The following is a 19,146-nucleotide window of genomic DNA, read 5'->3' as shown; positions in this document are numbered from 1 at the left end:
TTAAACTGTAAAATTGTATTAGAGTATCAGGTCCAACCTCGTATTGAGGAGAGGACTGAATGTTTTCTTATGTCTTACGTTATAGCTGCCTACTGGCTGTGTTGAACCACTATTCCATTAAGAACTATCGTTTCAAAAAATGCTGAGGTTCTGCAACATAACTTGAGGCTCTGAAAAGTGGGGATCTGTGGAAGCAGATGCATGAGGAGAAAATGTGGTGCTATGCTAATAAAAATTGGATAAGTGGATCAATTTAACCAGATGGTACACTTAAATAAATGTGAAGTTAAAAACAAAAACAAAAAGCCCTATTAGTTAATGAATTTAGTGGCATGAGCTGTCAGCAAGCAATGTGGTATATGATGCACATCTACCAGTGCATCTTAATCTTTACCTGCAATGCCCTTGCTATACTTTTCCGGATATTCTCTTGTCTGGACGGCTAGACTCTATTAATTGTACCAGACTATGTGGTGGCTTTGTGATGTGCTCAAATGGAGAAAGGAGACTTCCAAACTCATTTTTCTTTTGTAACCTGAGCAATAGTAATAACCTATCCTTTTGAGGTGAAAAGTACTAAGGACCTGATCCTGCAAGGTACTGAATACCCTGAACCCCTGTTGACATCTTGGGGAGTTATGGGCACTCAGCACTCCTACAGAAGTTTTTAGCATCTCATGGCATCAGACTCCATGTCATTGTGCTACCTAGTTCAACTCATAACTTGCTGTTCAATGCTATTATTATAGTGTACTTGAATGTATTGTAGAGCATTATATTGTGTGTTTCCCTTATGGAACTGATGGAAGATTTTGTTTTTTAATTTATTTTTTTTTAAAGTATTTGTTTCTACTCCAAGGCCACAGACCAAGATACCTACAAAGTTTCAGCTCAGAGCAAAATTTTATGAATGCATTACTAACCCTTAAAAAAGAAGGATTTCTAGCAGAAATGCTGATAAACCTGTAATGATAGCCGTGAGTGTCTCACTATAATAAAATATCAAGTGGGTTCATAGCATATTAAAACCCATCTGTCTATACCTAGTGTAGCATTTTCCAACACCTGCTGAAAGATTTATGGAAGAAATAAAGGAAGCAAAGCAGCAGGTGAATAAACAAAGAAAAAGAAAGAACAGAAGAATGAAGATAAGCAAAATAAATAAGAGGATTAATAAAGAGAAACCTACCTTATTTTCTTACTTATGAAAAGGCTTAAATTAAAAGGATTTGTACAGTCAAAGTTCTACTAATAAAGAAGGCATATATTCTCTCATTATTCTGTAAATATTAACCACAAAATTGAAGTTGTGGGGATAAGTTTTTACCACTTCTCCAATTTCTGACCTATTTGAGAAAGTTTACCCACCTAATTATATAATTATATAATTACCCACCTAATTATAATGTGTTCATGGTAGCAAGACTGGAGAAATAATGACAAAAAGTCATTATTTCACCAGTCTTGCTACCATGAACATGTTATAATTCATCCTACAGATGTATCCACTCTGCCAGTTGACAGTATCAAATCTTTTTGGTTATAATTTAATGTCAGATGATATTGTATCTTCCCTTTTTTACACATACACACACGCGCACACACACTCTCTCTCTCTCTCTCTTCCCCACCCACCAAGTAGGGCTATTACTTACTGAAAAATGGAACCATGCAAGTTCAAAACTATAAGAAATAACTAATTTCTTCTGTGAAATCTATCAAAACACACATCCAATTTTTGTAAGTACAAACACCTTCTGATGTTCTGATCTTAGATTACTGCATTTGTAGTAATTCTCTTCAATTTATAAAATTAGAATGTTGGATAAAGTTTTGAGCCTTTGTCTTCGGGAAATTATTTATAGAACTTACGAGCTAATTGACAGATTCCGCAGCCAGATGCCTTGACAGAAAAAAAATTAAATGGACCAGAAAAATGACTAGTGGAAGCATGTTTTACAAACTGTGGTTTTCAAACTCAGCATAGCTTCCTCATTCTAAAATATATTCTTCAACAGTTTAGCATCAAAGAGTTTTTCATTAAAACAAAGTCAATAAAATAAAGAAGGAGAGCAGCACAAATTAAAACTCTGAATGTGGATGAAAAAGTGAATTACACTACATAGTCCGGCTACCTTATTTGCACATAGACCTTAATGGTTCTTGTTTTATCTATTAGGGAAAAATAAGAATAATCATAAATAAATTAATCTAGTTATCTCAGTCTCTACTAATTCCTCATCTATGTTCTGTTGTAATTATAAACTGCTAAAATGAGTAGCTTTTAAATAGCCTTGTCATGTACTTTGTTAAATGTTGATTAGCAGATGTTGTATATCTCCTCTGATGGAAAGGCATAGGAACATACTTCTCTTAGGCTATTTCACATTCAGGCAACAACAAACACTCCCGTAGCATGCTTGGCATTAAAAGAAAATGTCATTTTTTTGAGGAGGTATTTTTCATGTCATGCTTTTTATTTTTAACAAGCTCTAAGGTTTATTTTTGTCCAGATCTGTTTTGAAGCTCTGTTAAGCAATATATCAAAGTAATTTACTCATCTTCAGTAAATTACTTAAGTAATGTGTCTTGGTGATTGCCAATTACTTTGCTTGGATTTATAATGCATGTTTCCCAATCAGTACCAATCGTACTTTTTTGAGTAGTTAGGGGCCTTATCCTTTTCTGATCTATGTCAATGGCAAAATTCCGATTTATTTCAATAAGAACAGGATTGGACCCTCAACAAGTTACTGTGCCATAGGTTTATTTATTCAATCCTGATGAAAATAATGAATTGAGTTTGGAAGTAATCATAGAAATATTTTAGCAGTGCTTTAAAAAAAAAAAAAAAAAAAAAAAAGAGCCCTATTTCTTATTTAAGCACTGTGTTAAATTTAGTACAGTGCTTAAATGAAAGATGAACTTTCATGGTGTAGTTTTGCATATGGCACATTGCATGTAGTCTAGTGAATTATGTTCGCAGCTTTCCAACAGATACATTCTGAGGACTTGGAAGACAAGTCACTGTCTTTAGTTGTTTCCCCATATGTAAAAAACTTAACTGTGAATTTAACTGACAGGTGTCTTGAGACAACATAAGTTAATTTATCTATAGTAAGCTAATATCTACAGTTCTTTAAAGATGTAAATATACCATATAATAAATAATAAGGAATATTATTTATTTAGTGGTAGTCATTTAAGCCTTTTAATCATTGTGCAGTCAGCAAGAATTTATAAAAATATTCAACTAGATGATTTCTAGGGGTAAAAGAGAGTGTTAGTTTGTCGTCATTTTATGATATTCAAAACACAGTAGAATTGTCACATCTGTTTAAAACAGAGAGTATGTGACCAGGATCCATCATCATTATACCTTGATGCCTTGTGTTTGCAATAAGCTTTTTCTCTCTTGGAGAATATAAATGCATATTTAAGGAGCTCTAATTTTTAAATTTGTTTGAAAAGCATTATATTCTAAAATGTTTTTTCTAATATGAAAGCTTTCATTTTGATGAAATTTACAATTTATCTATATTAAGATGTCCTTTTAAAAACACTGTCTTTTTATGAAAGCTAAATGAAACTCAGTAATGTATTACAATAACAGGAGCCCACATTTAGGGCTGCTGACATACACAGGACTTCTCCTGCCCCTGATTTTGGGAACCTCTAAATGTTTAAGCTAAACTCCACTTTGATTTTTAAACAAATTACCTTTCTTGTCCTTTTCCCTAGGCAGACAGCCTTGCAAATGGAACTGATAATTAAGGATTAAAGTTTGGCTTTTCCTTACATTTATTCATAGTGCCCATTCCAACTGCAGTGGGTTGCTCCCTGGGACCCATGAAGCAGTTCACTTAGTTTTTAGGGAGACTTGGCCATATCAGTGGAGGTGACTCCTTGTAGGGCAGTAAATCTAGCCCTCTGGCTAAAAGGGTGACAGCTGGGAAGCAGTTTAGAGCAGTGAACTGAGTACCGTATTTCCCCATGTATAAGACGCACCTTTTTCGAAAAATTTGCGGTCTAAAAACTGGGTGCGTCTTATACAGTGGTTGTAGATTTTTTTACCGTAATACATTTTTTTTCAAATTTCGGGCCCCAAAATTAATGTGCGTCTTATACATGGGAGCATCTTATACATGGGGAAATACGGTATATGACTGAGGAAAAAGACTCCTCCTGCATTCTAATCTCAGCTCTGAAACTGACTCCCAGTAATTTAACATTTTTGCATTAGTTTCTTTCCCTGATGAATAGCATAGCAGGACCCCTATGAAGTACTTAACTATTGGTTGTGATATTTAGTTAGTTAATGTTTTATAAATCACTACACAAGTGCTAAAATTCACTAGAAGACGCACAATCCTCTAATGACTAGGGAGCTAGTTGACTCCAAGCTTATTTGGACATGAGCTTCTTCTTGAAATAATGCTTTCAGATTTTGTCAGCTATGTGTCAGACCCCAGCACAGGTATCTGATCTCTACTTCTTCAGCTCTGTGAGGCTAATGGTAGCCCCAGAAATCCACTTTCCTTTTTCTGTAAAGTCAGTCAATTAAGTTTGAGAATGCTCCAAAGGATCATCTTTTTGAACTTTTTGCAAAACCCAGAGGCTGAGTCCACAACTTACTGGTGTGAACACTCTGAATAGAAGTCTTAGGTTTGTGAGTAAGGGATGAATAATAGTTTTATAGGACCACCAAATAGGGTAAAGCTCTGACAATAATAATATATTTTGAATAAGACAGAAAATTGATTAAATATAAAGTTTGGTCTGATGTAACGACACATCACTTGACTTTGAGCAAATGTTTCAAACTCTAAAAACTTTCAGTATGATCTTCATTAAAAAAGCAAAAAACAGAAGGCCAGATACTCAGATGGTATAAATTAAATGCCCTTTATGCCAGTTTATACCAAAGGAGGATGTGGTCCAACAAATCTAGAGATTGTTGATGACACTGTAAAAATTAAAACTGCTAATTTCTCAGAGCTACGTATGGCACTAATTTAATTTAGTGACTGGGACGAGTGCATTGTTCAGAATAAATTTGTTCAGATTACACATCTCAGAGTTTTAGTGTATTATGTAGTTAACTGTTTAAAGGAGATTCCTACTCTAATAGTGCTAATCTATTAAATAACAATAACGTCACAGCTGTCAAGCAGAAAGAAATTAAATTACAAAGATTTTGGTGGGGTTCTGGCAACTGTCCAAGAATTACATGACTTCACTTGAGAGAGCATATTTTTAAAGATATTCTAATGCTTTTTCTGTCGTACTGCTAATTATCAGGTGATCAATGATTCCCCTGATGGGCCCAGGCAGCCTGGAGGAGGGAGGCAGCTGCCTGACTGAAATGTGAGGGGACAAGATCTGGACCCCCCTGAGACTAAGACCCTGGGCGGGAGGCGGGGGTTGGAAATTGGGACTAGCTGGGCATTGAGACTGGGACTGGGAGACAAAGGTGGTGACTGGGACTGAGGGTGGGGTGGCGGAAGGACTGAGACTGACTGGAGAAGGAGACTGGGGACAAAGAGATGGGTGGCTAAGGGGAACTAGTAATGACTGGGCAAAGGGACTGGGGGAGGTTAGGACTAGGATAGGGTGTATGGAGAGGTGAGACTAGGAGTTTCTGGGCAAGGATTCTGAGGGGAAGCCTAAGGAGTTGGGGACTGGGCCTGGCTAGGTGAGAAGAATAGGACTGGAGCAAAGAACTGGGGATGGGGAAGAGACAGGTCAGGGACAAGCTGGAGGGGATACTGCAGAAGGGGGGTCATGCTGAGCAGGAACATGTGAAAGAGTCTGTACCCACTGAAGCATGTTCCTCTCCAGAGCCTGCAGTGGAATCCAAGTTCCCTGAATCTCACCATTCCTCTGTTGTTACCAAGTAGCTATGAAACCTACCGGTAAAACGTCCCATCCCCATGTAGTTCTGGTCCACAAAGAAGATTGCAACCTACTGCTACTACCGGTTACTCCATTTTCTCAAGTGGCAGAAATTTGTGTGGTAGATCTAGAGATCTGAACTCTGCTAGTGACCCATATGGGTATCAATGTTGCCATGTGATGGAATGTCTTTTCAGTTTCCTTTTTTAAAAACCTAGGAAATGATACAAAAAACCTGTGTTAATTGAGCATTATTAAGATTGCAAAGTCAAGCACTCAGAAGTTAGGAAATGCCAGAATTAAAGTCGTCTGTGCCCTTGTGTGTATGCATCATGATACAATCTTTAATTACATGATCATATATTATGTTTTCCACAGGGCCCCTGTCTCATTCAGGGCACAGAATGGACAGTGCTAACTGAATGGACGGTTATTCAATATTTTGTTTTCTCATCATTATTCAGTGCTTTATGCACTGCACACTATTCAAATAGTGCTCTGAAGACAGAATTAATAATTTCCTCATGGGCTCAACACTTCTGCAAATCAGACCCTAGGGTCTTAAGTCAGGTGCCCAGAAAATGAGAGAAACATTATTTGTGACCACCTATGAAAACTTTGTGTAAGTGACTGAGACGCATCTCATATGAACTGTTTGGCACAGGCAGGGATAAAATCTAGTTCTCCACGCTAGTATTCAGCTTCCTTAACCATGAAACCATCCTGTCTCTTCCTGCAATCCTCCACCTCATTTGCTTCACACCTTCCAACTTGTGCAACATTTATTCATGATTACAATTGGAGAGGTGACCTATTGCATGTCAGAGATCTCTTCATAATGCACCAGCCTAAAGTCTATATTATTGGGGGAAATTCCTTTCTAACCCACACATTATGATTAGCCATGGCTCTGGGCATGTAAGAAAGGGCAATTGTACAACATCCTACACTGAAAGGTCACGCAAAGGTTAAGAAGGATGTATTTTGGCTGACCAAAATAGATGTGTGGGAAATCATGTTTTTGCTGGTCACTGGGTGATAGAGCAGGAAGAAAACCTCCAGTGACCCCTTATCCCAAAAAAGTGGAGGCAACTGCCAATCTTTGTAAACCATTGGGATTTAATCTTATCCATGATGGATTTTGATCAACAGGAGATTTGAAATGTCTTCTGATACCATGTGGTCACTGTAATACATAATTCCTATGGCAGCAGGAATTTAGCAAAATAAGTTAGCAAAATATTTGTATGTGTTTTGGTTAATTATTTCAAAGCATTGGTGGAAGAGGAACCTATTTTATTTTATGTTAACAAATTCATAATGAATGATGAAGTAAACTGAACTAATGTGATCTTCCAAAAAAATCTCCTGAGTAATGGATATTAAGTAGTAGTATAGATACTTCAGAAGTTAATTGCTTTTGTCAGTGTATAAATAAGGGAGGAGTTTAAAAAAAAATGCAAAAACCAGATTTTACCAGATTTTATTTTTGTGTGTGTGCTTTACTTTATGTAAAAGCCAGCTAGCTGAAATTTTAATCTCCAGCATTTCAGGTGGTTCAGTACTGGGCAGTTCTATTCACCCTCCATCTAGTGAACCTGGGTTACTAAATTAGATTCTGAAACTGAACGTGTAGCATAGTCAGTAAGTTACCATAATGGTAGTGCACTGCATTTCACCCTAAAAATACAGAAGTTATGGTAACATGAAGTAAAGTGGGTTAAAAATAACAAAATAAGTATTTATAACCGTCTAAGGAATGAGTATAGTATTGCAAACTGGATCCTTGATTTAAGTCAAAGGGCTTATAAAATGTACAATATTTATGTGGAATTTTAAGAGAGGTAAGGCAGAAGACAAGAGTGGAAACTGGAAAGAATTTTCAGCACTTACATGACACCGCATTCAGTTGGAATTTGCAATTGTGGAACCAGAAAGTGTGAATAAAATAACTGGGAAAATAAATTAAATTCCTATTCATAGAGAGCAAATTTACTGTAGTTTGTTAAAACTAGATGGTTACTAAAGAGGATAGTTAAGGCAATGGATTGGGACTCTGCAGAATGGAGTTCAGTTTCTACTTCTGACAGTGCCTTCCAGTCTGACCTTGGGCATTTGATCCCACTGCTTCACTCCCCTGTCTGTACAATGTGGATGATAAGTATTCCTTTTTCTCTCACTCTTTGGCTGATTTGTCTGTTTAGATTTGCTTGGTATTTGTTATTATGTGTATGCCTAGCACAATGGGACCTGATGCATTAATGCAGGGCCTAGGCATTCCATAGTATAAACAATAATAATAATAGATAGTTCTTACCCTGAAAAGTTTACAATTGCTGACAATGTGTAGGAATAGCACTTAACGCAACAGGGTCTCAGTGTTCATTGGGCTCTAGTCACTGCATAAATACAAATAATTAATAATAACAAGCTCAATATATTGCAATTCTGTTTAAAGACAATTCATCTTCCTATTTCTTTTTCTTTGTTCCCTCCCAGGAGTTGCTGATTTTTTTACAGAATTTGCCCACAATGCACTGGGAAAATGAAGACATTAGTGTTCTCCTAGCAGAGGCCTACAGACTGAAGTTTGCATTCGCAGATGCCCCCAATCATTACAAGAAATGAATATAAAGAACCAGGAACTTTAAGACCAGCGTGTTCTGGAGTACTATGGCTTTCATTATTCTGGTTTGCACTTTCACATAATTACTAATCATTGCATTTAAATAAAGAATTGTGTGAGAATTTACACATTGAGAATGGAATACCAAAGAGATGGATAGACCAGGATATTGAACATTATAACATAAAAGTGAACTTTCTTGCTCAACATATACAAGCAATGTAAGTTCAGTTAAGTTTCATAGTATTTCATCTTTTTTCCTTTGAAATTATTGGAATTATGTATGAATATGGAATGCATTTTACATTCATGTCTGCCTAGTGATTGTCATGTGTCCATGAGCCTTAATATCTGTTATGGGAATGATTGTGAGCTTGTATAATTACTCCTATCTAAGCAATTCTGGTTTCTGATACCTTTGTCTGCCTATATTTGTCCGTGACAGGAATGATTCCCCTTGATGGAAAACAAGAACACATCATGGATATGAGGTTAATTTGGAACAGTAGGGCTTACAAGTGTTTTTATTATTATTATGATTATATTTATTTTGAACTTCAGAAAACATTTACATGTTACTTTGTGTTTATACAGAGAATCAAAATATGAAAAAACAACATATGAAATCTGAATAGGGGGCACAATTTGCACATTTTCTAGACGTCATTAAGGTTGTCCCAAGAGCTCTCTCAAGCCCTTTACATTACTGTAACCACATGTTAAGGATTTAAATTGGGCTTAAGGATTCATGTCAGCACTGGATGAAATTCTCCTGTTTGGAGAATATTGGGAATATTTCTGATGCACACTGAATACATTAAGAAACATGCTTTTTTCTGTCATGCTAAACAAATTCATACTTATAAAGTTTTAAAAGACTTAAATATTTGTCAGCATGAAAGTTCACTTGTTAGGATATTATATTCAAAGGCTTAGTTTACAATGCAAAATGTTTTAAATGTCAGTTATTGCCTTATTATCCGTTTCTTACATGTTAGAAAAGGAAAAGAGTAATACTTCTATCCTTTACTTATTTGTTAAATAACTTGCTTGTTGATTTGTTCTTTCATGTAATGCAGGGGAAATGCAAAGATTGCTTCTATTAATAATAATGGTAACTGTGTTTCCAAAGCCCCTCTTCCAACGTTAGAAGACTAATAATCCCCCTAACTTTTCACAGTTAATGTTCCTTCACATAATCACAGGGTTCTGTATGAATTTTTACAGTCCCTTAATTTACTATAATATAAATGAGGTATTTATTTTCAGAAAATCTTATAGGATAGGAATTCTGCCTGAAGTTGAGAACGGCAAGGGACTCAATATACTAGGAATTCAGAGTTGTTTTATTTTAACACATTTACAGAACAAGTTACACAGTGTTAAAAGCACAAGTGTAGAAGTAGCAATGTACTTTTAAGTTTGGGGAATAGAGGATCTTCAGGAGGACTATTTCTTAAGATATAATAATAGTGAATTATTTGCAATCCCTTACAAAATATTTATCCACTAAGTTGGCTTGTTTCTTTTTCTTTTGGGGATTGACATTAGCTAAATTACCTGTTTTGTGGGCCATGGTTCTTGGCATGTTTTTTTTTTTTTTTGGACTAATTTAATAGCAGTATCAAGATAAAGGACACAAGTTTGTGCTATTATATGGGATTTGTCTTTTTAAATGACATGAAATTGTTAGTGGAGGGGAAGGAACCATTTAAACAATTCATAAACTGATGTTTGACATCTAGGACACGATTATGTTCCATTGAAGTCAATGGGAGTAATTGATTTCAGTCAAAGCAGGATCAGGCTTCCTGAATTACTGTATTTGTGTCTAAAGTACATAGTCTATGTGCCCATCTTAAATATCGGCGTAGTCCCCACATTTTTATTTATCTTTAATGGTCTCTAGTGTATCAAGAATTATCCTTAATTTGACAAAGAATGTCATATTGTGCCTAACAGAATATCTACCAATAACAGAAGACTCAAAGCCTGAAACTTTTATGTGACCATTTGTGGTAGTTATATCTATATAATATAAATGCATAAAAATAATCTGTTAATAGTAATTAAAATTATTGTAAATAATTAAGAAGAGAGAAGGCACACAGCAGGAAGCATATAATGTTTTGTGGGACTTGTGTAGTTAACTTTTTTATTAAGGTATTAGGTAGTTACACGGAACATGAAAAGTTGACCAACAGTTGTTTGATGTCTTAGATGCTAATATGTAGCATTTATGAAGCTTGATACGTATTTTTAAAGTTTCCTTACAAGATATACTGACGTTGACTATGTCTTCCACATTCAAATAGTAAATATCACTTTTCTTTAAAGGAAATGCTATCATGCCACCAAAAGAGGCTACTTTTGCTGTTATGTCCATGTCAGAAATTAAAAATTGTGCCTAGCACATTGCTTTATGAGGGGGTACGGAGATGCCTAATGTACTGATTATATAGAGATGATATTTTATGGTACATAGGTGGCCAACTTATTTTTATGTAAAACCTCTCCCAATTTATAATACCGTAAAACTTAACACAAAAAAAATTCACTTTATAAAAGTAATTATCCTTATGTTTTGATAATTATGCATCCCAGGCAAAGAGCCATTCCAGCCAAACTGTTACATAGAAAGAGGAAATAACTTTCTATGTCATTTTTACATCAGTAGACTTATTTTTCAAAATCAAGAATCAGAATATTAAAATTGGTTTGTAATTTGTATTTTCTTGTGAGTCAGAGATTTTAAACATACAGGAGGCATCTTGACACATCATGAGTGAGTCCAATCTGTAATTTAACAAAATTGATATGAAAATACTGAAGGCTGTGTTGTCGAAAATGCAATGAGTTATAGGATTTTTGTAATAAAAATGTACAATATAGAGAAACAGCTTTATGGCATCAGTATTCACACAGAAGTGTAAATAGTAAGCGAATTAATCAAATATGTAAATATAATACATGGGAAAACGTACGATTCTAAGCTTGAACTTTTATGTGCTATCTCTAATACATTATAACAAATCATGTTACAGTGTTCTTTGGCTTATTTTCATATGGAAAACCCCATGAATTTGTATTTAACTTCAGGGCTATAAAATAAAATATAAGTACACAAAGTTCAGTTGTATTTTTTGACAAATGGATCATAATTTCAATAGATACTGCTGAAAAACTGTAAAATTAATGAAAGATAATGCAATAAATACATATTTCTAAAGTAATAATGTGTTTTGTAGCATGAAGAGCACTTTTTAAGTAAGAGACATTCCGAACTGTATCAATTTTTTTATAGTCATAATACACTCCCAATCCTCTATCACAAACCACTAAACTTAATGTGCCAAGTTCTGCTCTCATTTATATTTCTGTGACTCCCTGCCCTGCAGTCTTTACAAGCTTAATAAGACAAGCAACATACAAAGGTATGTCCCTTCATAATGAGCCACATGAAAGGAGGCACAGGGATGTTTCCATGAGAAGCAAATGAGGCAAGAATAGTTGGCAGAGCAGTGGTGGTGGAGGAGGGAAATGCAATAAAAAAACAATAGCAAAATAAGTAGGGAGTTGCAGAGTTGTGAAGGGCATTGTGAAGGTGAGGACAAGAAGCTTAAACTTAATGTGATGAAATAGCAAGAACCAGTGGAAGGATTGATTGTGTGTGGGGGTGATGTGGTAAGAGCAGTGAGCAAGGAAGATGATCTTGGCAGCTGCATTCTGTTATGGATCTTAGGAAGACGATACAGGTATTAAGGAAGCTAAAGGGGAGGTTACAATAATCAAGATGGAAGGGGATGAGAGCATGTCACAGTCTTTATTTGTTTAGAGAGAAAGAAAAAGGATGGCTCATAAAAATGATTTGAAGAAAAACGGTCTGCAAGGGCAAGAAAGAGGAAGGTGCCATAGACAACCATTATATTAAATACTTGAGTGATATGGAGAATTGTGACCAAGTTGAAGGTCTCATTTTCAGTGAGGTTTATACCTCTACATCAATTAAACTCTTGAAAATATCACCTGTTTATTTTAAGTTGATGATGAAACTTCCAGCAGAGGCAGGATTGGGTAGAGGAAGACAAGTCAAAAATGGAGAGAGAAATGAGAAAGGGAGGATGTAAAGTGAGACAAAGATAGAGACAGAGCCTAGAGGGTGATCTGGGGTAACAAGGTGCTGGAGAGTGAGAGAGTGGAGACTCCAAATGTGATGATGAACAGAAGGAGGAGATGAAAATAAGGTCTGGAAAACCAAGGAGGCTGAGGATGGAATAGAGGTCTTGTGATTTGGCCAGGAAAATATTTTTGTAAACCTAGCGAAAAGCAGTTTTATTTATTTATTTAATTTATTTTGACTGTATAAAGTATAGCTACAGGCATCCATCCAGTACTCTGGTCCTACAGGTTTAAACACAAAATAATAGAGAGAGACTGTCCCAAACATCGGCCCACTCCTTCCTCGACAGCCTGAAAAAGAGAGATCCAAAATGGGCTTTTGCAGCTTGCCTGGAAGGTTAACAAATCTAGTCTCTGGTGGACAGGGAGTAAAGAGTGGATAGAGAGAATTCCAGAACCAAGGTTCCCTCACTAAGAATGCCCTACTAGCACCTTCCCATTCTTTATGTCAAAGGGTTCCATCTCAAATGTCTCTGCTGATCACAACTGTAGCCATGTGTCACGAGGAGAGAGGTAATGTTAGATAACCTGGTTCCGCTAACTTGCAGCTACAATCACTTGTGGCCAAGCTCCAACTGCCACCCATCCCCACCAACAGATAATTATGTAAAATATTCCAATACATTTCAGGATAAAACAGCATGTTACAGTGAACTAACAAACAGCATTTGGTGAAGTTAATTTCTTAGGATTTAAATACACCCTCTCAAGCCACAAAATTGATGTGTGTGTAATCTTTTAAACAGCAAGGTTATTTAACCCAGGACTATCTTAAATGTTTGAGAAACATCTCCTGAATCACCATTCTCAAATTCAGTGGATCTAATCACACGCCTATTTGCATGTACACACATACTCACTCTGCCAGTCACCTGGTGGTTGGAAAACAGGTGCAAGACCACTTGCTAGGAGCATCCTCTTGACAATAAACATTTTTTAAAATTTAAAAATAGATTTTTATGCAGAATGGTTGTCATGACTTGGCCATTCAGCTTCAAGAAGTTGGTACTGCAGATTTGCTGGTGGTTTTCTTAACTCAGCTGCTTGTTGTCCATGGATTTGTTGGGTGGCTAGAGGCTTTTTGTCTGTAGGTCATAGATATTGTAAGTTTCTGGACTCCTCTGCGCTTCTGGCCAGCCAGAGAGGTGGAGAAAGCACAGGCCTTCTTTTCAAGGATTTTGGAATCACAAGGTGGTGAGACATGAGCCATGGTTTCATCTTTTCCTCCAACATTTCAGGATTATGGCATTCCTTTTTCCTCCCCCTTGTAATTCCTCCTCAAGAATTCCTTAGTTAATCAGAATGGGACATCCGCCCTTTAAAGTTACCAGTATCACTTAATAGGAATCAGTTATGTAATCTTTATGCATATCATTAGTCCTCCCAGGTTTAGCAGATGTCACAAAAAGCTGGGAAAAATCCCCCAAACTCAACATTCTGTAACTGTTGACAACAGCTTCTCTTGGCCAGGAAGTCTACCAAAGCATTAGGTCAGCAATAATCTTGCAGAAACCGACTTGAAACCTTATATAATAGCTCAAAACTACAAAGCTAGCATAAAAATTAGAACTGAAGTCAATCCAAACATCCAGCCTACATACACTCAACCAACAGAAAAACATCCTTATTTTAAGATTGTGCAACTGATTCTTTATGGACCAGTGCTTAAAATCCTTTTTTATATTTTTGTTTTCCAATAGTTGTTAGCAATTGTAGCTTTAAACAGCATTTCATCACAAAAATCTGGGAGAAATTAGACTTTAACTCTGCCAAAACAGTCTTTCTCTTAAAAATTCATAATTTAGGTTCAGTTTCTATATAGGGCCTCTCGTGCCCACACACCAAGTAAGCAATAACCTGAAAGGAGATACATTGACTTGTTTGTTGCAGCTACTGTACCGTAACATCGACCTTACTTAGCTATGTTTTAACTCCAGCTAGGTTTCTGCGCAGCCCATTAGCTTGCTGCTTATATTTGCTATTGTTCATGCTGTGAACAAACTATAAATCTGTGACACAGCCAAAGAGAGAACGTAGTGTCCCTGCATGCAAACTGGAGATGAGGAGAAAAAGAAAGGTCAATAAATAGTTTTATTTCAAAACTTTAATTCCACTGCTTTTTTAAAAAAATAAATAAATATTAGACCTCAAAGTAAAAGCCAAATGAGACATAGCTCAATTATCTAAGCCCGGAAATAGTCATGGTGGTTCACTATTTATATTGCAGTGGCATCCAAAAAGTGCAAGATGTTTTCCAAACATTGAAGAAGAGATTCTCTCCCCCAAAGAGTGTACAGTCTGTTTCAAGATATCCCGAGAGAACTCGCCAAGTACCAGATGTTTTTGTATGTTTCTGTATGACTGACTAGATTCCAAGCAACAAATGTATCTACTAATTGTGAACGTGTATCATTTTATATTCCTCTGGAAGCAAGGAATGGCATGTTAAAAACAGAGTTCTCTGATTATTAATTAACACAGTGTATTCTTAAAATAAATTATAGTAGGTTATTTATTTAATTGAAGAAATCCTTGCAGAATGATTTGTCATTGTTTTGAAACAAGACAGCATCTTAACTAGTCTTTATTCAGGTACATATCAAGCAAAAGAAATTACCAAGTAATCACGAAACTTTAAACTGGTCTGTACATTTCTCATGAGCTCAACAGTGGTTCAATTGTATCAATAAGCAATTAAAAGAATTCAGCATAGTAGGTGAAATATGTTACCACGTAAAACTGTAGAGGTCACACTAGAAATTATGATTTTTAAAAACTTGCACAAAATTTAAGGTGCAATTAATGTTGCTTCTGCATATCTTAGGGCCTTATGCTTCCAGAACATAAGACTTCAAAACCTCAAGCTCAAACATTTCTTGTTACCAAGAGCAGATTATACATCAACCAGAACAAGCTGTCTGCTTCTTTAAACCAATCTAAAGCTGGGCAGAGAGGACTCCAAAGGATATCTATATGTATATCAAATCTTTAAAAGAATCTAATAGTATTAATCATGTATGTTTCTCACCACATGCTTATGCTGATTTATTATTTCATTCTATAAAACATGTTTATTAAGAATTGGTATAGATAGTGAAAGTCTCCATGACTAAGATAATGACTGTGCTCTTTCAATTTCAAATTATCTCAAACCCATTAACCAGCAGGGTCATGTCAAGGAGAGCTAAAGGAAACTATACTAAAATTTACTGAGCAGGCTTATTCTGAAAACACAATTTTTCATTCTGCATGATAGTTTTCCTTAACAAAAGAATCGAGGTACATTGAGTTTGTTTTATGTAGGTGTTACACTTGATCTTAGAGAGAAGACAACCCCAATTTTTTGCTGGAGAGATATCAAAATATTTGGGGAAAATGCTGGGAAAGATGAGAATGTTGGATAAAGCAGGATATCCACCGCAACCAGTGCATCCAATGCACTGGTGATGAGGAACTTCACCAAACTGAAATTAACTGGCAGGAGAAATTTGCTAAAACAGAGGATGAGATCGTTTTGGTTTCAAATAGCTTCTTTTCAGAATTCTGAGTCACATATTGTATTTTAATAATGTATGCTGAGCACTTTACTGGTTACTAATAAACCTTGCCAGCTATAATGCTGTTTTAAGTTTAGAATTTAAAGGGACACCATCAATGCAAAATGTTTCAGTGTTTTGTTTTTTTTTAAACCTTTTGTTACATGTAACACCTGTGATTACTAACACTACAAGAACAGGGAGAAAAAATATTCTGTCTCTTATTTGTGCATTTTGTGCATTTGACAGCACTTTGTATGTAATCAGTTTCACACTGATCCAGCAGACTGCCGCACACAGGCATTCCCTGGGCCCCATGCAAAATCCCCATTGAATTCATTGGCAGTTCTAGCAGGCATAACGGTCTGCCCATTTGCAGCACCTTGCCTATTTGTTTGAGTCTTTCACACAGCAACGAGGGAGAAAAATATTTTAAAAATAGAAAAATGTGATTTATTAATTTATTTTATGTTATTATTTTATTAACTTATTTCTTCTACATACACATGTTTTTTTATTGGAATAACTTTGTAGTTTTCAAATAAAATTCTGGAAATTGGATAGCTTCCAAATAATTTGAAATAATATGATTAGCTATAATGATAAATAGATTTCCTGGCAGTGCATACATTTTTGGATTTTCTGTAAGCCCCAATACTATATTTTATGTACCATAAAAACAACTTGCTAGTCATCCTTATTAAGTAGTAACTATACATTATACTGTAATTGTATTCTGTAAATGTATTTTATTACTGGGTAACCATGTGTATTTGGCAGATTCAAACAGCCTCTCATTTTGTGCATGATGAAAGTTCCTTATCAGACACTTCTTTTTCTTGGCATCTTAGACATGCAAAGAGGAGCTCCAAAGGAAGTGATTACTGGAATTACTGCAACAGTTATTGACCTTTTGAGAAGTGAGTGATTGAAACTAAGAAGTGATTGGCGCGCTGTATTTCTTGGGCTGTTTTTCTTTGTTTGGAAGCTATGTTTCTGGGCCAAACTGATTGAGTTGGACTTTGTCATTTTGAAGAGCTTGAGGCTAGGTTCCAGCACTGGAATTAGAAAAAAAGGGTGGAGATAAAACGAAATTGGGTGAAAGAGAAGATACTGTTGGAGCTTAAACTATGTCTACTTTAGTACTTTTGTCGTTCAGGGTTGTGAAAAAATACATCCTGCCTGACATAAATTTCACCGAGAGAAGCGCCGGTGTGGATAGCGCTATGTCAGTGGGAGACACTCTTCCACCAACATAGCTACCGCCACTCATTGGAGGTGGTTTAATTATGCCGACAGGAGCTGCTACACAAGAGACCTTACAGTGGCGCAGCTGCAGCAGTACAGCTGTGCCACTGTAAGGTCTCTAATATAGACGTAGGCTGATGTGGAAGACATTCCAATTTCTGAATGAAGAGCAGGAGGGATGGTCCTAAACTCCAAATTAATTTCCGCTCTGGAGAAGGTGGAGAGGCTTAGACAGCAGCTGTGAAACCAGATTCATGCAGCGGAGCACCATTTGAGAAACTGCCAGTTGGACCAATGGCTGGTATAATTGTGGAGGAAGAATAGTGACTAGGAATAGTGGAAGAGAGCAAGAGGAAAACAAATATAGTGTTCCAACTTAGATCTCTGCAGTGGGAGCCAATAAGAAAGACTTGAAGGAGGTCAAAGAGAGACAGACTGACTAGTGAGTATGAAAGAAGCTCTGAAAGAAGTCAACAGAAAGAAAGAGAGAGAGAGAGAAAAGGGACAAGTGATTATGTTTGGGCCTGAGATATGTGACCTAAATAAAGAAATTAAGATGTTTTACTGCCTCCTGGGTGCCTGCACAAAGGGTGTGACCATCTGGATGAAGGTCATTTTGAGAGAGAATTTGGATAATTACCACTAAGTGTCATCTTCAAAGGAACAAGTAAAGGAACATCCAGTAATATCAAAACATAACTAAAGGGACTAAGGAGAATTGCAAATGTAATGTACAATGGTGAGTTTCTTAGACATCCTTACAGGCCAAGGGCTAGGAAAGGAAAGGAAAGCCTGATAGTACATGTGCACTGATGGTGTAGAAAGAGGAGATATGTGGATCCAAGGAGAGTGGGATATCTTCTGCAATGAGACAACTTTTTGGAGGGGTTGGTCTCCAATCTCCTGGATTCAAACCTAAATGTAGAAAACAGAGGGAGGAAGGGGAGCTTTTGTGTAACTCAAATAATTTGTAATATATGTCCAAGATCAAAAATAAGAGACAAGATGGAGTTTTTCTGACACTGAAAATGAACTATAAGAACAGGATTATAAATATATGTGTGTCTTACTGGACACAAATATAAGGAGTATGGGTTATAAATCAGAACAATGGAGTTCATGACCTGCTCAGATGTTTCCAGTTACTGAAGCATCCATAGAGAGAGATGTGTGTGTGTGTGTGTGTGTGTGTGTGTGTGTGTGTGTGTGTGTGTGTGTGTGTGTGTGTGTGTGTGTGACTAACAAGGAGAAGCATGGATAGCAAGATACATCAAATGTATTTAAAAATGACAGTTGAGATAGAATTTAACAGGGTGTGGTGGTGAGAGGTACAATAAATCCAATAAAGGAATACCTACAGTGAGCATCTGCTACAGGTCACCATAATTAAAGGAGAGCAGAACAAAAATTTCCTGGTCCAAGTTGCTTGCAACAATACTCATGGGTAACTTTAACTACCTCGACATTTGAAGAAGAGCTCTGTGTAAGCTCAAAAGCTTGTCTCTCTTACCAACAAAAGTTGATCCAATAAAAGATATTACCTCATCCGTCTTGTATACCTTGACATCTATTGCTTATCAAATACAGCCAAATATGCATAATCAAATCAATTCCTAGACTATTTAGAGGACAACTTTCACCCATGATTAAGTAGAGGAGAAC

General features: G+C 36.2%; 1 protein-coding gene across 5 annotated transcripts in view; it reads left to right on the top strand.

Annotated features, from left to right (window-relative positions):
* TBC1D22A (TBC1 domain family member 22A) overlaps positions 1–17,147 on the top strand; it is a 422,295-nt gene extending 405,148 nt beyond the window's left edge. For 4 of the 5 annotated variants that reach the window (XM_067564388.1, XM_067564386.1, XM_067564389.1 and 1 more), the window contains one exon: positions 8,395–11,742. In XM_067564388.1, the coding sequence (XP_067420489.1) occupies positions 8,395–8,523 (129 nt within the window). In that variant the 3' untranslated portion in view covers positions 8,524–11,742. Of the gene's footprint in view, positions 1–8,394; positions 11,743–17,087 lie in introns of those variants that run through there. The other variant, XM_067564390.1, reaches the window with a different exon arrangement.
* Positions 17,148–19,146: the final 1,999 nt, after the last annotated feature.

This window comes from Emydura macquarii, unplaced genomic scaffold (assembly GCF_026122565.2).
Source record: "Emydura macquarii macquarii isolate MOO-44397 ecotype Brisbane River unplaced genomic scaffold, CSIRO-AGI_Emac_v2 contig_2636, whole genome shotgun sequence".
In the NCBI taxonomy this organism is placed as follows: domain Eukaryota; kingdom Metazoa; phylum Chordata; order Testudines; family Chelidae; genus Emydura; species Emydura macquarii.
Note: the sequence above shows the minus strand (reverse complement) of the source record. Positions and strands in the feature narration are given on the sequence as shown.